A 23303-nucleotide genomic window follows, 5' to 3' on the forward strand; every position below is an offset into this window, starting at 1 on the left:
CCAATCATCAATGAATATTGCAATTTTTGAGTTCTGCGCTTTACATTGAGATAACAAAAGAAACAAACAAAACCTAATCTTCCAAATCTCAATTAACAATTATTCAGTGTACGTACTTATAAACAAAAATAAAAGCATACCTATTTATATTTATTAAGAATTATTGTATCTTTCAGCAGCATGCGATAGTGCTGATCCAAAAATAAAAGTCTGTAATTGTACTAGTCTTTGAGCAAAAGAGCGTAAGGACATGAATATTGTCTTGATGAAAATTAAATATTTTTTGCTTTAGAGCTCCAGATGGTATAAAAATGAATAAACAAAATAAAAATGAATTGTACAGAAAATAGCTTATTAGGCATAAAATCTTAAGTGACAATCTTTCTCAATTAAATACAATATGCAGGAGAGTTTTTATTTTATTCAGATCATAAAAACTTACAGTATCTTCATTACAATGCATGCCATGACTTGCACATTTCATTGATGAATAAAGTGAGTGATTAACATGATGAAGTAACATGGCATAAGTTGTCAATAAAAAAAGGGGAAAAAACAGGGAGGGGGAAAGAAAATTAAAGTCATATAAAATGCCAAGAGTTAAGATTAACAGCTAGTCCCATTCCGCCTAAAATATTTGGCAATAGAAAAAGTCAAACTACTAACACAAAAATCAAAACTGATGCACCATTGCACCAAAAAAAGTGACAAAACTTGCAAGAGAAAAAAAAGAAGCAATGCAGCAATACAGCTAGTGACAATGAGTATCCTTTCAACATTTACAATATGTGAATGATTTTCCTTTTTACACATTGACAAGACCTTGCATAAATACCATTGTATTATGCAGCAAAGAAAAGAGTTCAAATTTTATAAAACAAGTCCCTTCTTCACCCTTTATCACAAATTCAAATATGAAGATTGATTACATACTACAAAAAGACTAATATTTAACTTGAATTTCAGCCATTGTGCAAGCAAACCCGAGTGTTTAAAAAAAGTGCTCTTTTCCACTGGAATTTTTATAAACACAAGACAAATGTGCTTATTAGTTCAATAGTGAGGTTATTGATATAATCATGGAGAAAAACATGACTGTAGGATTATGCAGTGTTTCCAGAAGATAGAGTTCAGCACACACTGCAAAACACATATCCTAAAGCTCAATCACAATTATGCCAATTGATTCTGAGGAGTAAATATTTCAGCGGGCAAGGCTTTAAATTCATACAGCAAAACTGCCTTTCAATGTTTTTTTTTTATTACTTTATATAGCTTTCAATAAGAAATAGAAGTTCTGGTAATAAAAGCTCCACGTCCAGAATTCTATAAAACAAACTAATCACAATTAATGCCAGAAAAAAAGGCAGCTTTTTGAAATATTCACAAGAAGCTGGAGTAGTTTGGAAACTTTCCACTTGCAAAGAACCGAAGCAGAACAGTTCACAAGAAACATTTATCATAATAGAATATGTTTTTCCGATTCTGTTTTGCATTCATTTTAATTGTGTATAGCACAATCATTGTTTCAATAAAGTTAATGAAAGTTTAAAAAAGAAATTATCCCCAGCATTTCTATAAAGAAAGACATGTATAAAAGATAGCATTTTTACATCAATAATCTCACTATCTGATGCGATAATGTACAATTGTCTTTACACACATTTGCAGCAGATGTCAGAATAAATGCAGGTAAGGAATAATTTAATATACAGCACCTTAAATGCAAGCATTCGACATATCCACTGTGGTTTGCTTGCACAGACATAAAAATTTTAATTTTGTGTTAGCTACGTCAAAGGACAAGTTTCTTGGGTTTCTCCCATGGAAATTCTTCTCGACCAAAATGCCCATAAGCACTTGTTTTGGAATAAATGGGTTTCTTCAAACCTAATTCCCTAGAAAGAAAATTGATATAAATTAGAAAAATGTATCCAAATTTTCAATGCAATTACTAAACTAATGTATTTATTTATAATTTCAAAGAGAGCAACATCACTAAAACTTTGATACTTCTACCGATTTTTGAGCTTTTATAGTACTAAATTTAGAAACAATCGGCATATGCAAATACTATTAATATTCTTAAATTTTTTTCGTGTAGGGTAAAATAAAAAATTAGGAAAGGCCAGTTTTGGAAACTCAAATATTCTTAATTTTTAGTACTTTTCAAAAGTATTTATAGCCTACTTTCTTCCTCAATGCTTTTTAAAACAAAACTTGGCCATTTAAATCAGGGTTTGCTACTTAAATTTGAAAAGATTGTGTATATTTTTGTAATTTAAGATGAAACGAATGAATAGCATTTATGTGCTACTTAAAATGGAATAACACTACATAGTTTTAATGAGTGGAAAAAGTCCACTTCTTAAAAAAAAAAGGGGGGGGGAATTAGATGCAGTTTTAAATACTGCATAATGTATAAGAATAAGAAGAAAATGTTTATTTGACATGCATTCAAAACAATTTTTATAGCATTCATAAATAAAAAACATTGTTAAAAAGCCTCTACTTTTCAGTTTCAGTAGCTCCACTAGTAATTAAGTAACTTGTAATCAATATTCAAATATCAGCATTTTTTTTTCAGCTTATCAAGCTTATTTATGACTTTTTCGAACTTGCAGTCTGGTTTGTTATCCTTTTTTGACACGATTAGTAAATGCCTGTTTTTCCATATTATGTAGGCATATTATCTTCCTGCAAAGTGAGCAGTCCACAATAAATTGATTTTGTAGAACTTCTTGAACCCATTCAGCAAAATCAGGATTGATTTTTTTTTTTTTTTTTTTTTTTTTTTTATAAATCCTCCAATTTGCATTAAATACATATTTTTAATAGCTTACCGTTTCAAAATGTTCCCTAATCTACTCTGAATAAGCTCACAATTTCCCAAATGATAAACAAATCACTCAAACTCGGTAGCGAGTGACTAAATATCACTGCAATGCTTCCACAGATTGAATGTTGATATTGCTGCCAGAGAAATATATCCATATCTTCTGCACATGTTCATTAGCTGCAATTTGGGAATATTATGATAAAAGAACAGCTGTCTCGCAAATCGAAACTGGACTCGTCTATACAGTAAAAAAAGGAAAAAAGTAGCAAAGCTATGCATTTCTGCATTACACATTGCGAACGGTATTGTTTCATTTTTGGAAGCAATGATTACAATCCTTAAGAGATCAGCACTTTTTAAAAAGGGCAATTTTTTTTAATTCCCTTTATTTTCCTGGTTTTTATGAAAATTTCTCAGCATTTTGCAGGGTTTTTTTAAAAATTGAATTTTACTTTTCCTGTGCTTCCCACATGAAAGACTAATTATTTACATTTTTAAATATAAAATATGCAGATACTAAATAATTGTACAGAAATACTTACTTGATAATGATACCAGGTCTCAAATCAAAGTTTTTCATAACAATTTCCAGTAGTTCTTTCTGAGTTTTTTCTGATGTTCCATAAGATAACACAGTTATGGATAGAGGTTCAGCAATTCCAATAGCATAAGAGAGCTATACACAAAACAAACTATGAAATATTTTATATATAAAAGCAATAAATATTAAAATTTTGTTCCATTATCCATGGGATTTCAAAATAAGCAGATAACTTTATTGAAAAGCAATAGAAATCTTCAAGCACATTAAAAAGAAATATATGCAACATATAACAAAAACATTGTCAATTTTAAAATGAGTATAACTTTTTCTTCCAATTTGAATTCAATATTCCTAAAATGTTTGATTGGAAACCTAAATAATTAGAATTTCAAAAGCAATTCTTATTCTTCAAATAAGCCGAGGTAAATGAATAGAAATCTAATATTTCAACAGATTTTTCCATATTATAGGATATTACCAAACATAGTGCATTGTTACAACATTGATAACATAGTACAAAGACTGAAAGCCCCTCCGGGATAAGTATTCTTGTTTTCCCCCATATGTAACAGAGCTAATTTTAAAATCTTCAAATTTTATCTTAGCATACCTGGATTTCTTTGCTGAATTCTTCCTAATCAGCAGTCTTCTTAATAATATAGTAAACAAAGCTTTATTACTATGTTTTCCATTTATAGTATTCAATATTGGGATGGTGGATGTTTTCATCACAGTTAGAAAAAATTTAACACTTTAAGGATCCATTTCACAAAATAAGACATTTTAAAGTGCTTAAAAATAGTTCTCAAATGTAAGCACTTCTCACAATTTTATGCATCCAGGTTTATATAGAATGGGTTTTATCAATTTTGTTGCATGCTATTTAAGTTGTACACCATTAGGATTCTTTTTCTGCCAAATGTGGTAACTGTTTGCATTTACAAGGCCAATTAAATAAAAATGCATTTTGTCACTTATCCCAAAGAAAAATTAATATGTGTAATAACTTTTATTATAAATGTTATCTGAATATCTGTATCATCCTACAGTAGTTTATGTATGCGAATTGTGTATGGCCAATAATGGCACTTTTCTTAGAGTGAAAATTGACTTGTTGATTTCATTTGCAACAGCAGGAAAACTAGTATTTTCATAACAACTGGCTTTTTGATATTTATCCACATTTTAAATTCTTGAAGAGCTGAAGAGATATATATTAAATATTTTATCAAAATATTTAATATATAAGAAAAGAGTTTTCTTGCAGAATTAACATTTTCCACAAAGTGTAATGTCTAATCATTTTCCAGTAACAATGTATCAAACACATTAACATAGTATTTAAGAGATTTAAAGCTACAACATCACAGATTCTACCTAGCTGAAAGATTTGAACAACTAATATTTTCAGTGTTGTTAATACAATTTAAAATACACAAACGAACAATTCTAATTTCTATAATTAAAAAAAAGCTGGAAAAACTGATTTAGACATTGGTATAGCACCATCTTGAATTTAAAATACATACAAATAATTTATTGAAATGATTCCTAGTCGTATGAAATTTCAATATACACTCGTCAGATTAAAAAGGCAATTTAATACATATCCAAAAAACTTACTTGAACAAGACATCGCCTGCAAAGACCTGCCTTTACAAGAGATTTAGCCACCCATCTTGCTGCATAAGCTGCTGATCTGTCTACCTTGCTAGGATCTTTTCCTGAAAAAGCACCTCCACCATGGGCTCCCCATCCACCATAGGTATCTACAATAATTTTACGACCTGTCAAACCAGCATCACCCTGAAAAGATTACAAAGAAAAACAGTAAATCATATGAAAAGTTTATCTACAGGTACTTTTTACTTAATAATGTCAAGATTTCTATGGTGGGCAACAAAATTATGTAAAAAAAACTATAAAGTATATAGGAGAAACTTACTTATGCAACTAAATTTATTAAATCTTAATGCATTATCTTTTGATTACATATAGCAATTTTGATATACTGACCCCCAGCAAATTGTTGCAAGGCTGAGATACGCAATCTTTCTACAATTTTACATTTAAAAAATCTTAAGTATCATATCAAGCAATTTCCAAAATTATGTGTAATAGTATCATTAAAATCATCATCAAACCATACGGATTACCAATCAAACCATTGTCTTATCCGATTTCAAGAAATAACATTGTACTTAAATAAATAATAATAATAAAAACAAAACTGTAAAAGCCATGTTAGAAATAAGCAGCACTGAAGAAACACAACTATTCTCATTTATTCTTTTACAATCTGTCCAAGAATTCTTGCATATTCTGCATTTAATTTTTATTCCATAAAAAGGAATATTAAAATACATAAAACTTAAGTAAAATTAGGAAGAGCAATTAAAAACTATAACTAAAGTAAGCATGAGTGGAGCTTTAACTTGCTGTAAAGTATTCTTTTTAAACCACTTGAAAGGAATACAAACATTTCTCTACTTTTTCTAGTATTACTTCCTTTTTTATTTATTTATTTACTTTGTTAGCAATTACATAAAATAAAATTATAACTAAAAGTTTCCCAAATGTCGTTCACTCCCTATATTTCCAGTAATTTGAAAAGCAAGTTGATAAGTTATATATTCGGTAAAGTTAGTGTTCTTAGATCTACATGATATAACAATAACAAGCAAGATTCAATCTTCATTTATTTTTTTTACTTCTTGACAAATAGGTTAGTGCTCTCTATCTTGATAATTTTTATCATAATGTGGCAGTTTAACAGTCAATGATAGGTAATGACTTCTATTATCATATCAAAACTATTCTATCAGATTTTTTCAATGAAATCAAATTTCAGTTAATGTAAATATCGAGTAAAAACAAGTTGAATACGAGATTGAAATGGGAGTTCAAGGTCGCAACTTTTCTAAATCAAATGTAAAAAAATTGTAAATCATTCTAAATTTTTTGAAAAAAAGTATTAAATATTTATATTCCTTTTTATGTAACACTTCATGAAAAATAATGCATTTTTATTGAGATAGTTGAAAAACATCATAAAATAAATTCTAAGGCAATAAAAAATAATTTCCAATCAATTTCAATATTTGCAACATAATTTCATTACAGTAATTTACAACTCGAAATTTCTACTGCAATAAGTTATATACTAGGGCTGTGCCAATCTAAAAAACAATTAGGGGAGATGAAATAATTTAATGTACTTGCATTCCACAATTCTAAAATGTGAATCGCAAAAATATTTTCAGCACTGAAATGACATCACCGTGATAACACTAACATAACAAATGAAGGAAGAAAATTTACCATTGGTCCACCAGTAATGAATTCGCCACACGGATTAATGTGATAAATTGTTTTATCATCTAGGTATTTTGCAGGGATGCTGTATTTGATTACATGCTCCATAACCTCTTTACGTAAAACATCCAATGGAATATCTCTCATGTGTTGTGTTGAAACAACAACCGTATGAACACGGATTGGTATTGCTGCACCACGCTTGAAACTATATTCACAGGTCACCTATGAGGACAAAAACAAGTATTTCACTATCATAGCATTAAAAAAATGAATACAGAAGTGTACACACCTATAAAGGAGCACAAAAGACTACAAACAAAAAATAAATAAAGATAAAATATTGTTAAATCTAACAATTTTTTTATTTTCCTCTTTCTAAAGCAAGTGTTGTAAATCATTTAATACTGATGTATATCAGTAAAATACTGCACTAGCTTCTAATCTATAAAAATGAAAATTTAATGTCTTGTATGCTGGTATAATTCCTCGCATTTCCCCCGATTATTATGAAAATTTTCAAATTTCACTGCACTTTGTTTTTTTCTGTTGATTTTAAAATTTCTTGGATTTTCCCGGTTCCCCTGGTGGTGTGGCAATGCTGTTATAATTTTCAATCCAATTACTCTTCACCTTTTGTGGCATCGTGCTCCACTACATGAAAATTATCAAATTTAGGTGTTGAAAAACTTAAACTCAATTATAAATGGGGGAAAAAAGGGTTAGAATTCAATTTTAACCTCCTTTAATAACAAATGACAGTTTAAACCAAGCAGTTCCATAGTTTACAGCTATACAAAAGTGTATTTTTTCAAAGAATTTCAGTATTTTATTGACTCTTATCTTAACTTTTTAACCAATAATATTTTAAGTTTTTTCTTTTCTCTTTAAGAGAAAGCATATGTGAAATCATAGGATAAAATCAGGTATTCAATCAATAGAAACAATGCACTGATTGTGTTACGAGACGAGTTTCTACAACAGAAATGTTGGAAGAAATTTTATAGTCAAGTTCAGTCAACTAAAAAAACATAAGCAAATCAGCTACAGAATGAAAAACTCGGTTTAGTCAGCAAAACAACTCAGTAATATTGTATTTCACCAACTTGTTAAGTCTTAAAATACAAGATATTAAATACATGTTTGTTCACAACTTCATGACCATCATCTTCAAATACAAATCAAAATGTAATGTGCATAAGGAGTCCCCTTATGCAAATTATTTCCTTATAAAAATGCAATATTACAACAAATACAATAAACTTTAAATTTAATAATTAGAGCAGAATTTTTATTGCAAATTAATTGTATTGAAAATGACGTGGAGAGATCCCAAAGCACTAAAAATGCTTCAAGCATTACCCTCAAATTAGAGCCTGCCTCTTTGTGGTGCACACTGAATCACGCTAAATTTGCTATGTAGGTATAAAGTAGAGTTTTTCTTATTGAAATGCATGAGATTTTACCCATTTTCAGGCTTCACTGGAATGTTTGCTTAATTGCACTTTTAAGAGCTCTTAATGGTATAGTGTTCTACCAAGGGCAATATCCACAGATCAAAATAGTAAGCACAATATTCCAAAAATTTAACCTATTTAGGCCTCAAGGCATATATGCAGGTTATTTTTTATTAATTTTAATATTTTTTTTGTGTTGAGTTTGAAATTTAGAAGGTAGTGTGCCACAAAGGGTTTTAGATTTCTGTAAGTTTCGGCACATGGCAAGCTTATACAACATATAAATCGTTTCATTCGCACAATTAAAAAATTACATGAATATATTATGAATAGTTTCGAAATATTCAAAATGTATTTCAATTTTCAAGTTTATAAGCAAGAGCTTTACTTGTGTTTTTGAATCAGGTCCAGCCCAAGGATAAGTCCCATCTTTCCTTAGCATAGCAAGCCTAGCATTTAATTTGTGTGCAAGAACAACTGTCAATGGCATGCATTCTTCAGTTTCATCTGTAGCATATCCAAACATTAAACCCTAAAAAATAAAAAAATTTATATAAATACAGCTATATATTTTTTTATTTTATGAAATGGACTAAACAAAATTTAATAGTAATTTAGAATTGTTTGAAAATTACTTATAAAAATATAATTCAAACCTCGCTCAATGAGCATCTTGCATAATAAACAAAATAGAATCTCAAAAAAAGACGCTCAATGAGCAATGTTTAGCCGAACAAATGACAAGGAGACACCATATACCAGATTGATATGCATCAGTCTGTTCAGCATCCAATTGAAGAGAGCCCTTGTATCTAAATGGAGAAAGATTTAGCTGAATGATGTTGTCAAATGCAACTCCAAAGGGTTTGAGCAAGTGCCTGTGGAGCCCGAAGATTACAAAACTAGAGATGGACAGCAATGACACTGATGAACCAGTAAAAGAACATAACCAGAAATTCCAGGGTTCATGGAGCTGCATTTTGTATCGCAGCAAAAAGTTGCAGAGGAGATTCTCATCAGGAGTGGAAAAAAATAATAGAGCAACAACATTCCAGTGAAATAAAGGAACTGAAGAGAACATGAGAACTTACTGTATCGCACGTTGAGAAGCATCAGCCTGATAAGGCAATAGCTATGCACATTACAAATTCCTTTAACAGCAACTTTATACCTTATTTTTGGCAAATGTTGAAGCATAGCCAAAGAAATGTCTTTAAACAACATTCTTGTAAAAGAGAGAATGCATTATAATAAATAACCTATCATAAATTTGTTATAGTAATTTTTTTTTAATGGAAGGCACTGGCCTATTTAACATGGATTCCTAGGGGAAAATATTGTTTTCCTTAATGCGTTTCACATTAAGATTAAGATTCAAGAATGAATTATATTTGTGAAGTGAGGTTCCACTGTATAAAGTTGCTAAACACCACGTCTTTCAAACAAAAACAAAAAATTATTCCATAAGTTCTCTTTGCTCTGTGCATAAAATGACAGGCATAATTTATAACTTCATAAATGCATTTTTCATTATGAAAGAATATTGATAGCCCATTATAAAATAAAAACTTAAGCATGAAGTTTTCCTAACACATTGCATCCATTAAAGACATCAGCAATTTTCCTTATCATATGCCTTCATACATTTCCTAAAATAGCATTTTTAATGTTTCATTTATAGAAAGCAGTTTCAAAAATTATAAACCCTCACCCCTTATATAAACACCTTGCATTTGACCAAGTTTGGCATTTATGAGTATGCGAGAGGCATTTCATTGCCTCTCTCATGGCATTTGCGAAATTTGGATGCCTAATATGAACTAAAAGGCAATTTATATGCAATGCAAATTTAACAGAAATGAAAAAATTTTAGTTAAGTTATTTGCAACTTTTGCTAAACTGAACAAAACAAGCCAAGTGATAAAACATGGTAATTTTATGTCAAAATAATCATTAAAAATATAGCTAGCAAACTATTTAACATACTTGATCCCCAGCTCCTATTTCTTCGTCCGACTTATTCAAATGCACTCCAGAAGCTATATCTGGGCTTTGCTGTTCAATTGCAACCAAGACATTACAAGTTTTGTAATCAAAGCCTATCATTAAACAAAGAATAATTAAAAAATAAATTTAATATATACATGAATTATATTATAGAATGGAACTGCAAGCTCTTTATTTTCTGAAAGGTGATAGAAGAGTGTTAAAATGAAAACAAGGCATGGGCTGCAGATATCATTAGGTAGCAATATAGATATTATAAAAATTAACAGTCTTTTCCAGACCCCTCAACAATTACAAAAATAAAATTTTAAATTGATACAAAAGCTTTAATTACATTTTTTAAAAAATGACTTATTTAAAGTCTAATTTCTATTCAAATATCATTATTTCTTTTTATTTTGCTACTATAAGATAGCCGACATATAATTTTACCTCCAAAATAAAATTCATTCAATAGACGTTACGGGGGGGGGGGGGGGGGGGGGGAAATCTAACATCAAAGCATTTTGTGTGGAAACGTACCCAAAAAATTTCAGTATATTCATTATCTTTAGTATCCTTCATTTCAGTATCTTTAGATACAGACATCTTATCTTAGATCATAAGCAGAAGCTTACAAGCAAGATGTTTTTACTTCAACCAATACAATTACCTACAGCAAAGAAACAGTTTGAATTCTCTTGACGAATTCTTCAAACTCCAAGACTGACAAGTGAAATATTAGAATTTGATTCAATTAGCTTTTAAACCAAGAAAGAATAATATGCAATCATGTTGACTTTCATTTAATTTTTGATTATCAGCTCCGAATCCTTTAAAAACCAAACCCGATAGTTTTTACATTTAACAAAAAAGTTTTGTTAAATGAATCAAAAACAATCATTGTAATTTAAAAAAAATTTTGGTTTGATGTTGTTGGCACAACAGCCTATATTGCATCATTAAAACAGTCATTATTTAAATAAGATAGTAAAATAGTAAGACCAATAGAAAGATAGTCAATAAAAGTTTTACTAAATATTTTCAGTATGTTCCTTTTAAATCAATATTCGAAAAAGATTCAATGTTTCTTTTATCATGCATTCAATGTTATATCATACAATTATTGGTATTTTATATGAATTGAACCAAACAAATACTTGTATAAATATCTTTCTTAATAAATACCTACATTTTTCTTAAATACCTAAACATTTTACATAATTAATCTTATGATAGAATATTAAGTTATATGAATTAAACTTGGCATTAAATTCAAATAATCTAGAAAGAAAAGTAACTGCAATAAACTAACTGAAAGTTAAGAAATATATTTTATATTTAAACAGGTGAATTTAATATCAACTATGAAGTTTTCAAAAACAGTCATTTAGATTTTCAAAATCTTTCATAAGAAATAACAGTATGAATTTAAGAAAATTACCTTTTGTGCAACTATCATATCCAATCTTTTTAACTGTTTCACGAACAATTTTTTGGTAATCCACAGTAGCTTTAGAAGTTATCTCCCCGAAGATCATCACCATCCCAGTTTTAGCTGCAGTTTCTACAAAAGAAATAACATACAACATTAAGAACGCAACTGCTTTCATATTCAAATAAAAAAAGTTTACTGATAAAATAAATTTTTAAAAAATAATGCAACTTTGTTGATTTAATAAATTAACACTATTATACATTTATAATTGTGTTCCATTAAACAGCGAGCACTTTTGCTTTTCCTAAGTCTTCCATTAAATTTTAACACTAATAAATTTGCATTTTAAATTAAAAGTATTTTTACATTTATTCTATTTTTAACCATGCTAAAAAAATATTTTCATTATCTGTATTGCTGTGAACAAAGATTTGGGAAATGGGCATTTTCATCATATTTTGTAGTTCTGTATAAGATACATCTTTCTTTAGCAATTTTCCCCATTATTTTTCTGCTATTCTATAGTTGTCACCTAATTTCCATAGCAATTATAAAAATTCTGTAATTGTTGAAGGCTATGCATACAGATTCTTTCATTCATTCATCAAGGAACATGCAGTATTTTAAGGGGAAAATAAATCAGGTCTTCTATTGTGAAGTCTTACTGAAATATAACTTTCAAATGAACTGCCTATTTTATCCTATTATACAATATCTGCAGCTGAACTTTTACCAAATATATTCATTATACTTTAGAAAAAACAACAATACAATTTGTATAAAAATGTATACTGATATCAGTTTCTTAAAAATGATAAATTTAAATAATAGTAAGAAGAATAATAAAGTATGTAACTATTTCATTTTTTAAATTTTAAAATCGAAAACTAAGTTTCATACTTTATACAAGCCCAATATAAAGTTATTAGCATTCCATACAAATTTCAAACTTACATTTATAAAAGTCATAACTGTAGCATAATTATAATGTACAAATATGTAGAAGAAATATTACAGAAATTGAAATTAACTCCTAATTACAAGCATCTTCTATTGAAGATATACAATTGAAAACAAATTTCAACAGTTTTACACATACTTTAGGAAAACTTACCACATGCAACTTTAGCATCAGGATCTTGTTCAAGATGAGCATCAAGGATAGCATCACTAATTTGATCACATAATTTATCTGTAAATTGTTAAAAAAAAAAAATTCTTACTAATGAATTAGAAGGCAATAAAAGTTACACGTCTTGTCACACTGACTAATAATCAAAGTAATATCAAGTAAGTATATAAATCAAGCAATAAAGATGACAAAATCTTAATTTGTTATCCATGTTTAGCATCTTATTACATAATCAGAATTTATATTCATACACATATATACACGACACAGACTTAACACAAAAAAAAAAAGTTGAATTTTGTAAAATTACGAACATTAAATATAAATCATGAAATAAAACAAAGATCATTAATATAACAATAAAATTTAAAAAATGAGTAAGTTTATACACAAAGTACTTGGGTTGTTAAAAACTTTATAGAATCATTAAATAAAGAAATTGATATCAAGAATGATAAAATTTAATTCTGAAAATGCTTCATACATTATAACTCCCAAGGAAATACATTATGTGAGATATATAATTATATAAAATCATTACATGACGAGACGTTGTTAAAAATTACATAGCTATTTCAATTGAATTACGATTTTCCTTTGAGATTACCGTCAATTTAAAAAGATACCTACAAATATTTAAGTATTCGCTATGAAAATCAACAATTTGGTGATAATATTTTTTACGGTAGATTTCAAAATTCACTCTGGTATTTAAATATAAAAAAAAAAACTTTAACTTATATATAAATATATTAGTAAGTATAACGTATAGATGTTCACTGCGAAGATAAATTTAGAGGCATATTAATGATGAAAGTTCATTATTTTTCAAAAAACAATATTTCACAGATGCCCGAATATAAAATAAATTGGGAAATAAAATTCCCGCCGTATTCGGGTAATGGCGTCATTTAATCGAGGACAGAAAATAAGAAGTGTTATATGCACTTTATAATACAAAAAGAAACTAATACTTTGGAAAAAATATTACTTTAAACAAAAGCTAAATTATAGTTCAAAATATTGAACAGCAGGCTTAACATTCTCGCTCATTCAACACAATGAGTTAATCACAGTCAACTGAAAATTTAACTCAATTTTGAGAATTGAAATTTAATTATCTTTAATAACCAATTCTGGATACATTTAGACACATCTTGATTGCATAATTTTAAAGAATCTGTTCCAGTAAATAAAACAAACTTTCATTTTTGCTACCACGTGAGTTGACCGGCGATCAAAGAAAATTTCTCAAAACAAAAGAAAACGTAGCTTATTTACCTGGATGTCCTTCTCCAACAGACTCCGAAGTGAATAAGAAAGTACTCAAGCCGTTATCTATGCTTTCAACACCATTACGCACAACAAAATCACGAATTTTATCTTCAGACATCTTCGAGGAGATACTACTTCGACTCAATATCAATGGAAAAGAGACCCTCACTCTTGGCGGCAAGCAATAAATAGATACTCAACTTTCTCGTTCTCTGCGACAGCAGCGCCATGCATTTTGATCTAACATACAGCGTCACTTATCATCTCGCAACAGCTTCATAATTGCATTCGAGAAATTTGTACATTAATAAAAAAAGAATAGATAATTTATGATTTTATTATTTTCCTTCCTAATACTATGCTAATTTAAAAAGTATTTTTAAGGAAAAAGAAAATAAATCTACAATTAAGACACATAATCGATTCGAAATCTGAATCGATTGTTTCCTCTCTAGCAGAATTTAAATTTTATACTAATTATACAAGAAAGAGATTTGAAAATATCTGATTTTCTCGATTTAAGTTTCATTTATGAAGTTGGGCAGCAAATAAAGTTAGATAGTATTCAGCTTAATATAAGGAAAAATAAAGTTAGATAGTATTCAGCTTGTATATTAAGGGATGAAAGAACTATTATGGGAAAAAATTCTGTGGGAAGGATTAGAGAATAAAAGTTCATTATTATATTTAAGAAAGATATAATTAATTGGTGAAGGAAAAAATTAATTCTGTGAGATTTTGTAAGATTATTTAGAGAAATAAGTCAACATACATTTGTGCATAACCATTCTTAATTTATATATATATATATATATATATATATATTACTATTATTCAAGTTTTTTTGTGCAATGTTATCATATTTATGCAATCAAAGTTAATCGAAATAATACTATACCTCACAATAGGAACACGATTGTAACCTTAAACTGGCTACTCCGACCCACCCGAAGGCATACGGAAAAATTTGAAAAACCAGACCGCAGAAACGGCAATACTGGCGTGAATTGTGGTTAATCCTCAGGCCCATCATCGGCCACGGTACAACCCTTCTTTTGGGAAGTACGTCCCCATCATCTATAGGACGAAACCCACTCCCACCTTTTTCTGTACCCAAGAGCAGAGGCGGTGGGAGAGATTTGCCGACGGAAGGGGGGGGGGAAGGCAAGCACAATTTCTTTGGCTTCAAAACAACTCATAATAACTAATTTTTACATTTAATTAAAGGAAGTTAAATATTGTTTAACAACATTTTTATTCAGCTATTGGCTTTTTCTTTCGTTGTTTAAAATTTATAAAGATATTTGTAAAAAAAAAAAAAATGTCCTCAGTCTCTTTTACTGCCCATCAACAGATTGTCAATATCTGAATTTATTTTTTATGAGACTCTTGAGATTTACTTGTACTGAAACCTAATTTTGGAAAAAAAATAGTTGCATTTCCTTCTAGATTATAGTATATAAATAGAAGCACAAATTGCGCCAGAATGCCGCGTCATGTTATATGAATAAATGGAAGCAAAAGGAAGTTATGTAAAAGAAATGTAGAAGCGAAATTAGAAAATTTTTAGAAATCCTTAATAAAAATTTTTAAAAAAATGATATATTCGATGATTTTGCCACAAGTCATTTTTTTAGCGTAGTCTCCATTTTAAAATAATTTTTTATAAGAATTCCAATAACGAGCAGGAATTCAGATGTATTTCGATTCTGAGACAAATAAGCACGCGTGCACAACGAAAATTTTCTATAGTTCGGACATGAATAATACAGTGTGCAGAAAAGATACAAAGATGTTTCTTATGAAAGTTGGAGAAAATATTTTGTAAATATATGTGAAAACTTTCTATTTTATGTAAGATATGAAAAATATACCCGTGAAAAATGAACTACTTAAGCATTAGGTTTCCGATGTATTTATTCTTAAATCAATGCCTTTTTCTTTAAAAAAAACAATTAGATCTTGAATATAAACTCCCCTTTATTTTCAGGCTCGTGGTTTTCTGGTTAAATACTTTTTTTCCCACCAAGCTATTGTACGCTGATATTCTTCCCCCAAAACATGAATATTATCCCCCTCATTGGCATGCATTGATTTTTTTAATCCCGTCATATGCAATGACGAGTCTGGATCGCGCATCGAATTACTAAACTTTTAATATTCAATCTGTAATTAAGTGGAAGTATTAAATAATTTAAAATGCAAAAATCTCTGAAAACGCATCATTGCCTCAAACGCCTTTATATTATTCCAAGGATTAAAATAATAATTTTCCCAAATGTGCCAAGATATGCCATCTAATTAGGAAGTTAAGTAAATTATATATCAAGGAGTTAATGTGCTATGCATGAATATTCTATGAACAACTATTGTAATTATCATTTTAACAAAACATCTTTATCCAAAATCTATTAAAAATTCAGAAGCACCTGAAATCATATAGATTTTACCGCAAAGATTAATTGAAAGAAAAAAAATGAAAAAGAGAATTTCAAAAAATACGTTTCCCGATCGCATAATTGTAATACTGAATACAGAATCTGAAAATTTAGGTAGTAATTTATTTAATAAATTCGGTGCTTATTTAGATAATATCTTTTAGAGTAGCTAAAATGCTACCATATCACATACTATATTTATTTTTTATCGTCAGTTGAAATCGGTTCTATTTCTTTAGTGTATAATTGCAGCCTGTAAATTGGCTGCAAAAAAACAATATAGCTTATAAAATAACGATATTTAACATAGTTATACAATTTATTTATTCCAATGATTTATAATAAATTCACATAATTTGGCTAAAACAAAATAACTCTTCTTAGCCTTCACAGTGCGCAAGAGTGTCGAGAGAAAAAAGTTATTTTTTTATTAAATTTAGTTTAATCATTAACTAGATTTTAGTCAGAGAATTTTCATAGTGAAATAAATAAAACAACTTTACCAGTTCGTTACCGAGGAAGCAACAGTTAAATGAATAAAATGAGGATTCATTTTAGAGTTATTATTCATTAAATTCTGGATGAGGGAAAGCAACTCTATTACCCTATTCATGTATAATACAAAAGTATATTTCCCTAATAACTCCACATGCAGATAATCGAAATACTCGATAAAAAGAATTCTTAGCCGAAAGACAAAGATTGACAAAAATGCGACGTCTTATTCACTTACCAGCTTATTGATTATTCTGCAAAATATAATGCAAATTATAAGCTGAATGAACAATATTTAAATCAGATGCTTGAAACTAATCGTCGGCATCCATCGCATTGAACTCTTAGTCAACCGTTCAAGCATTTTTTGGCTAAATGCGATATCTTATTCACCTGTTACATTATCGATTATATTTCAAAACTTAGTGTAAATCATAAATTGAATAAACGGCATTTAAATTAGATGTATGAAAATCTGCCAACTTCCATCGCATTTAGTTCATAGTCCGCCGTCCAGAAATTGTCGTCAGTAGCGAAATTTTATTCACTTCATCGGATATATTAAAAGAAGTAATGCAAATTATAAGTTTGAAGGACGACTTTTCAATCAAAAGCCTGAAACTCAGCAGATTTAACCTCTTCGACATCCATCGTATTGCGTTCATAGACGGCTGATCAAAAATTGTCCACAAAATGCGACATCTTGCTGACCTTTCGTCCTATTGATTATTTTGCCAAATGTAGTCAAATCGCTTGAACCGTTACTTGGATATTTCAACTGTTTACAACATTTTAACTTAAGGGGTTTTTGAAATTATCATATTCGAGAATGTGCAGCTCTCCATAGACTTTTGCCGACGAAATTCTGAATCTCTTGCCGACGGAGAGGGGGGAAGGGAATGGTTGCCGACAGGGGGCTCTTGCCCGTCTGTTACCGCCGCCTCTGCCAAAAACCAAAAATCATACCGGAAGCTTCTCAACCTCAATTACGAGGAGCTCCCAGGTGAAACGAACACGATTGATTGTAAAGAAGACGACAAAGAAATATTTGTTTTTAGTCGGCAACATTCCACTCAATTATTGACATTTTTAGTGTTTTATATCCCCCTCCTCTCGAAAAAAAAAATGCTCACCTCATCTCTGCTTACAATTGCAATGAGCACCTAGTACGAAATTTGTTTAATCATGAAAGTTACAGTTTTCAAACAAATTTCAAACAAATTTTATTAGTAGGAAGGCCATTCCTTCGCCGGTTCATGTCCATGAGAATTTATTAATGCCAGCTCAGGTGCCACCCTCGTCATCTGATCGCGGCTCAAAATTACGAGGTCTGTCCCAAAATAGCCCTAGTGTTGCTTTAAAACGAGACGTTACTATAACTAGACTAAATTATCTATAACTAATAAGTATGCAAAAGTTCGTTGATTTGACGAAAGGAATTATGCCACATAAAGAGGCGTTTTCCGTAACAATCAAAGGAATTCGGCTCTGGAGAGCCGTTAAAAAGAATTCGACATTAAAACTCCCCCCCCCCTCTTCTTCCTAAAAACTATATCGGCACGCTATCTTGAATTTTGAAAAGGTGACAATTTATTTGCAAAATAAATGCAACAGAGAAATAATTTTATCTTATCTAAGAATTTTGGAGATATTTGCTGAGTAGAAGACATTTCTAAGTTTTAGCTGCTCGTTTCTTCGTTGTGGGAAAGGAAAAAAGTTATTTTACTTAACGTATCAAATGCTCACAAAAGTAGAATGCATCTAGTTCATTCATTCAGTTAAAAATAAACTTTTCATAACAACGGAAATAGGAATAAAGTTATGAATTATTCTTCGGTTTGTATTGGTTTTTAACTTACATATAACAATCAAACAGAAAAAAAATCAAATATTTTAAAAGGCATATGATGTTTGTAATTTAGAAAATTTACTAAACTGATAACTGTACGAAGTGAACAGATTTTGGGTGTCATGAAAAAACGAATAAATTTTTTAAAGTGAAAAGTACGAAAGATAAAGATCCTTTGGGAGTCTTTTTTTTTTTTTTTTTTTTTTTTTTTTTAAATCTTACAAACTAGGTAAAAAGACATCCGAAATCTTACATTTACGGTAATGGGTCAATATCATCTTAGTTTACCGATTTCCTTAAAGGTGCATTTTCTGAGCAAAAATGTGGAAATTTTTTTCGAGTTGGCAATACTTGAAGTGGTAATTAAGCTTTATATTTTATTCTGCACATCGATGATATTTGGATATAATTGTTATCTCTGTGAAATCGACAAGTTATGTTTGCTGTTCGGAAAAAATGCCGATTCTGTTTTATGTGAATGTGCAGTATTAGAGAATTGAGAGAAAATGTCCTTGATGCATGTGACGAAAAGTCGCCCCAAAATAAAACTGTTTTGGAATAAATGAAGGCCATTTAAGTCGACATCTTCCACAAGGGATTGTAGAATTTCAACGAATTAATGCGGTTATGACTTAACTGCTCCAAACTCGCGGAAGTCTCAGATAATTATTCGGCTCTGAAAAAAAGATACGATTTTAACACAGTCGATGCGATTTTATATCTCAAAATTGTTTAGGCAAATCGTCAATAAACTAAAATCGTTTTTTTTTTTTTTTTTTTTTTTTTTTTTTTTTTTTTGAGAATTATGTTTTACTATTTGATGAAGCTGAATGTAATGCTCATAAATTAAACCGAATCTGAAAGTCTGTATATATTTTCACAGAAGTACGCTTATTTTCTCGATGAATCATTATTTTAAAAGCATCTTTTTGTGAGTATATCTTTATTAAACGGTCTTATCTTATTTACAAGCACTCGTTAAGATAATTTCAAATTACATTTTTATCTCTATTTAATAATAATTTGTATGAAAAAACTGATTCAAACTTAAATGTAGAGATCGAATGACATTTCGTTTAGAGTGGGACTTCGTAATACACTCTATCACTGTAACCATTACGCAAAATTTGATCTTTAAATGGAATTTCACACGATTTCCTCCGAAACAGGTCATTATCAATTATCTTATAATGTATGCACTAAATTAATACTATGATTACTAAAAATTTTAATTTTTATAACCATTAAAGTGAATTATCGATATGTAAATTTATCAATACAAATCCAGAAATTTAGGTAACTGTAAAATTTAACAGATCCTAAAGGCTGCCCTGCCTATTAAGTGCCAGGAAGATTTTCAGCACTTAACTATTTAAAAGGCTATCTGTATGTTTTTTATCCTGTATACTGTAAATCGGTACGTCTGTATATAGTATCAAGCATATTGAATTATTGGAATTTGAACACAGCCCTCATCACAACCCGTTAATCCTTGCCCTGCTTCTTAGAAGGCACAATAAAAAAAAAAGATTAATACTTCAAAGAAAACTATTTATTGAAGTCAGTCTATGAAATGCTATCGTTTGTCCAAAGAAACCTTAAAAAAACATAATTATAGGGTGTGAAACGTCGCAAAGATTACGATTTCAAATTTTGAGAAGAATCAAAACTAAGTCAAAATTATTAGATCGGGTTTTAATTAGAAATCGATGCTGATAACGTCTGATTTCAGAAAGCAAAGGCGGATGAGATCTGAACCTAAGGTAAACGGTTCAGACAGCTGAAAATTGCCTGTTGATGTAGCTTATTGAAGATCCAATATGAAAAACTTACCTGGATGTCCTTCTCCGACTGATTCGGAACTGAACATGAAGGTGTTGTGGCCATTGTCGAAAGTCTCGAGTCCCTGCAGGACCACCAAGTCTCGTATGAGGGTGTCTATGGGCATCTTCACAACGAAGCGCTGTCACTGGGGCTTTGTGGAAAAAAGAGGCCTAGTTTAGCGCTACCTGTCAATAAATAGAGCCCAAGAAAGCCTCTCTTTCTTTTTCACTGCAGTCTGATCTGACGTCAAGATCATTGTTACTCAGCGCACGTCAAGATTTCTCAACGCACACCTGCTAAAGTTTATTTTTGGGGAAAATATCAGCTGTTATTTTTTGTTATTTTTGTTTCGTTTACTTCCTTCATAGGAAGGCTTAAAGATCAAATCTGTAAAAAATTTGTTTATGTTTGCAGAAGCGAGAAATCTTCTTGGAATAACACTTTGAAATCTCATCTCAAGCAGATGAATCGGAAAACAATCTCTGAAAGCCAGAGATTTTATCGGTCGCATTGTTCAAGTTCTCTGCAACCGAATCAGTGTCAGGTCATACAATAGCTGTCGAAGAGCTGTTTCTCAAATAAATAACATTCAACTAGGAAAGAATTGCTCGCGCGAGTCCGACATTTTGTAACTGGTCAGTTCCAAATTTTTCTTCTTGCCGACTTGAATACTTCTTAACTCCCGTCCCTCCTATTCACCGAAAATTAAAAAGCAATTTTCACGTGTTAAAGTTTAGGTATTAATGTTTTCAACGGGGATTGCGAAAGCACTTAAACATATTTCTGTGAATAAAATTTTTTAAAAAATCTAAATTTTCCGAAAATAGAATAGAAAAATGAATTTCTATCTAGAATTGCGCAAGTCACTGTTTAGGGCCTTATTAGAAAATCGGCGTCGGGAAAAATGGACTTGAATACTTCTTAACTCCCGTCCCTCCCTTCCACGGAAAATTAAAAAGCAATCTTCATGTGTTAAAGTTTAGGTATTAATGTTATCACACGGGGATTTCGAAAGCACTCGAATATACTTCTGTAAATAAAATTAAAATATATATATATAAATTTTCCGAAAATAGAATAGAAAAATGAATTTCTGCGTCTCTATCTAGAATTGTGCAAATCACTGTTTAGAGCCTTATTAGAATTCATTATGCGGCGTCGGGAAAAATGGAATTTCATTGACAAAATTTCGATAGTGCAGCTGTTTTCCTCTAACGAATTTCCAACAGATCTTTTATTTAAATGAGGAATAATCCTTCCATCACATGAGCCTATTTTCCTGCCGTCTAGCCTTAAAGAATTATTCAATGGTTAATTTTGTCTAACAAGCTCATGAGTTGAAGACATTTCTATATGACAATAACTGCTAACTAAACAGTAATAGAAAAATTAAAATCTTTCCATCCTCTTTATGCTCTAAAATCCCTTCATTTTCAGTTTTTTGCTGATTCCTTCAAATGACATTTAATTGTTACTCAATGTAAGTAATGATATAACTAGAGAAGGACATGCAGGATAGATACTCTGAGTGCCGTTACTGGTGGTTGAAACTGAAGAACCAATTAATTGCATTTAGGAGAAAAGTATGCTGTTTTAAATTTCTTATTCCACGCAGTATTAAAAATTCAAAGCTAGTGACCGATATTATCATTTTTACAAACTGGAAATCATTTCAAGTTACATTTCTAAAAACAAAATTGCTACAGAAGTTATGTTGCAAATGGCTAAAACTATCTGCGGGAAAAGAAAAAAAAAAAAAAAAAAAAAAAAAAACGTTGTGTTTTGCAAACATTAATGTCTTAGTGGGAGGGAGGTTATATTAACATCCCGCTTTAAAGCAACACTAAGGCTATTTTGGGACGGGCCCTAGTAAGGGGGAGAAGGATCATACTTAGATGTTTTTAGAGGAGAGATAATATTCATTAAGTGCACAGAATTTTTCAGGGTTTCTCTTTGTATTCATAGCTATAAAATAATATAGTCTGGAATTTATAACCAATAATTATGAGTATAGTTCTCTTTTTATTTTCAAAATGTAGAGTAAAGTATGAAAATAAATATTTTATCCTGTTTGTTATATTATAAAATTAATCCATTCCAAGTTATGAAAATTTATATACTGTAAATAAAAAATGCCGCAATGTATATAATTTTTCATCATTATTCGGATTTCAGAAGCCTGCATTCTTTTTTTTTTGAAATTTTAATTAAAAGTTTCATTAATTTAACAATGAGGAAAATTATGGTATATTGTATATGTAAATGCAATTATATGTATGGTATGTTTATATTGTATTGTATTGTATATATGGTATGTATATATCGTATAATTATTTATTGGTTATGATTTATGAAAATGTTATCTTACAACATAATTTTTATATCATCTTAAAACTGCAGATATTTCCCCATCAATGAAATAAATTTAGCTGTGTAATCCTATTCGTGATTTTAACAGATTTTTTAAAAATATTTTTTAATATGATTTACGAAAATTGTTTCTTAGAATGAAATTCCGAAATAACCTCTTAAAATAGGGCTCTGGCTTAGAAGGAACATGCTGTCTTTCCGGTTCAAAACTTAATCTGCGGTCTCTTTTGCCCAATTACGCCGCCATTCATTCTCATCTCCACTCCAGGCAGTTGGTTTAACTTTCGCCTTATACTATAAGTCAGGGAAATATGCAAGGTGACCAGATAAGTGGCTAGTTA

General features: G+C 29.8%; 1 protein-coding gene across 2 annotated transcripts; it reads right to left on the minus strand.

Moving 5' to 3' along the window:
- Nucleotides 1-401: 401 nt before the first annotated feature.
- LOC129983908 (S-adenosylmethionine synthase-like) lies at nucleotides 402-20757 on the minus strand. Of its 2 annotated transcripts, none has more exons than XM_056093610.1 (9): nucleotides 20602-20757; nucleotides 12694-12771; nucleotides 11586-11708; nucleotides 10142-10254; nucleotides 8544-8687; nucleotides 6705-6923; nucleotides 5007-5189; nucleotides 3382-3515; nucleotides 402-1898 (listed from the first exon to the last, which is right to left on the minus strand). In XM_056093610.1, exons 1-9 carry the CDS (start codon nucleotides 20714-20716, stop codon nucleotides 1796-1798), a joined length of 1212 nt encoding a protein of 403 aa, XP_055949585.1. In that variant the 5' UTR covers nucleotides 20717-20757; the 3' UTR covers nucleotides 402-1795. The 2 variants fall into 2 exon arrangements, with proteins under 2 accessions (XP_055949585.1, XP_055949586.1); XM_056093611.1 differs by lacking the exon at nucleotides 20602-20757 and adding an exon at nucleotides 13993-14133.
- Between the last annotated feature and the right edge of the window lie 2546 nt (nucleotides 20758-23303).

Source organism: Argiope bruennichi, chromosome 9 (genome assembly GCF_947563725.1).
Source record: "Argiope bruennichi chromosome 9, qqArgBrue1.1, whole genome shotgun sequence".
Classification (NCBI taxonomy): Eukaryota; Metazoa; Arthropoda; class Arachnida; order Araneae; family Araneidae; genus Argiope; species Argiope bruennichi.

What these genes read in the sequence shown, in the direction of transcription:
- LOC129983908 (XM_056093610.1), bottom strand. Translation starts at nt 20,716, where the DNA reads ATGCCCATAGACACCCTCATACGAGACTTGGTGGTCCTGCAGGGACTC. An exon ending in AAATAGGAGCTGGGGATCAA is followed by an intron (nt 8,688 to 10,141) that starts GTATGTTAAATA and finishes TTTATTTTTTAG; the next exon opens with GGTTTAATGTTTGGATATGC. An exon ending in TCATTACTGGTGGACCAATG is followed by an intron (nt 5,190 to 6,704) that starts GTAAATTTTCTT and finishes TAATCTTTTCAG; the next exon opens with GGTGATGCTGGTTTGACAGG.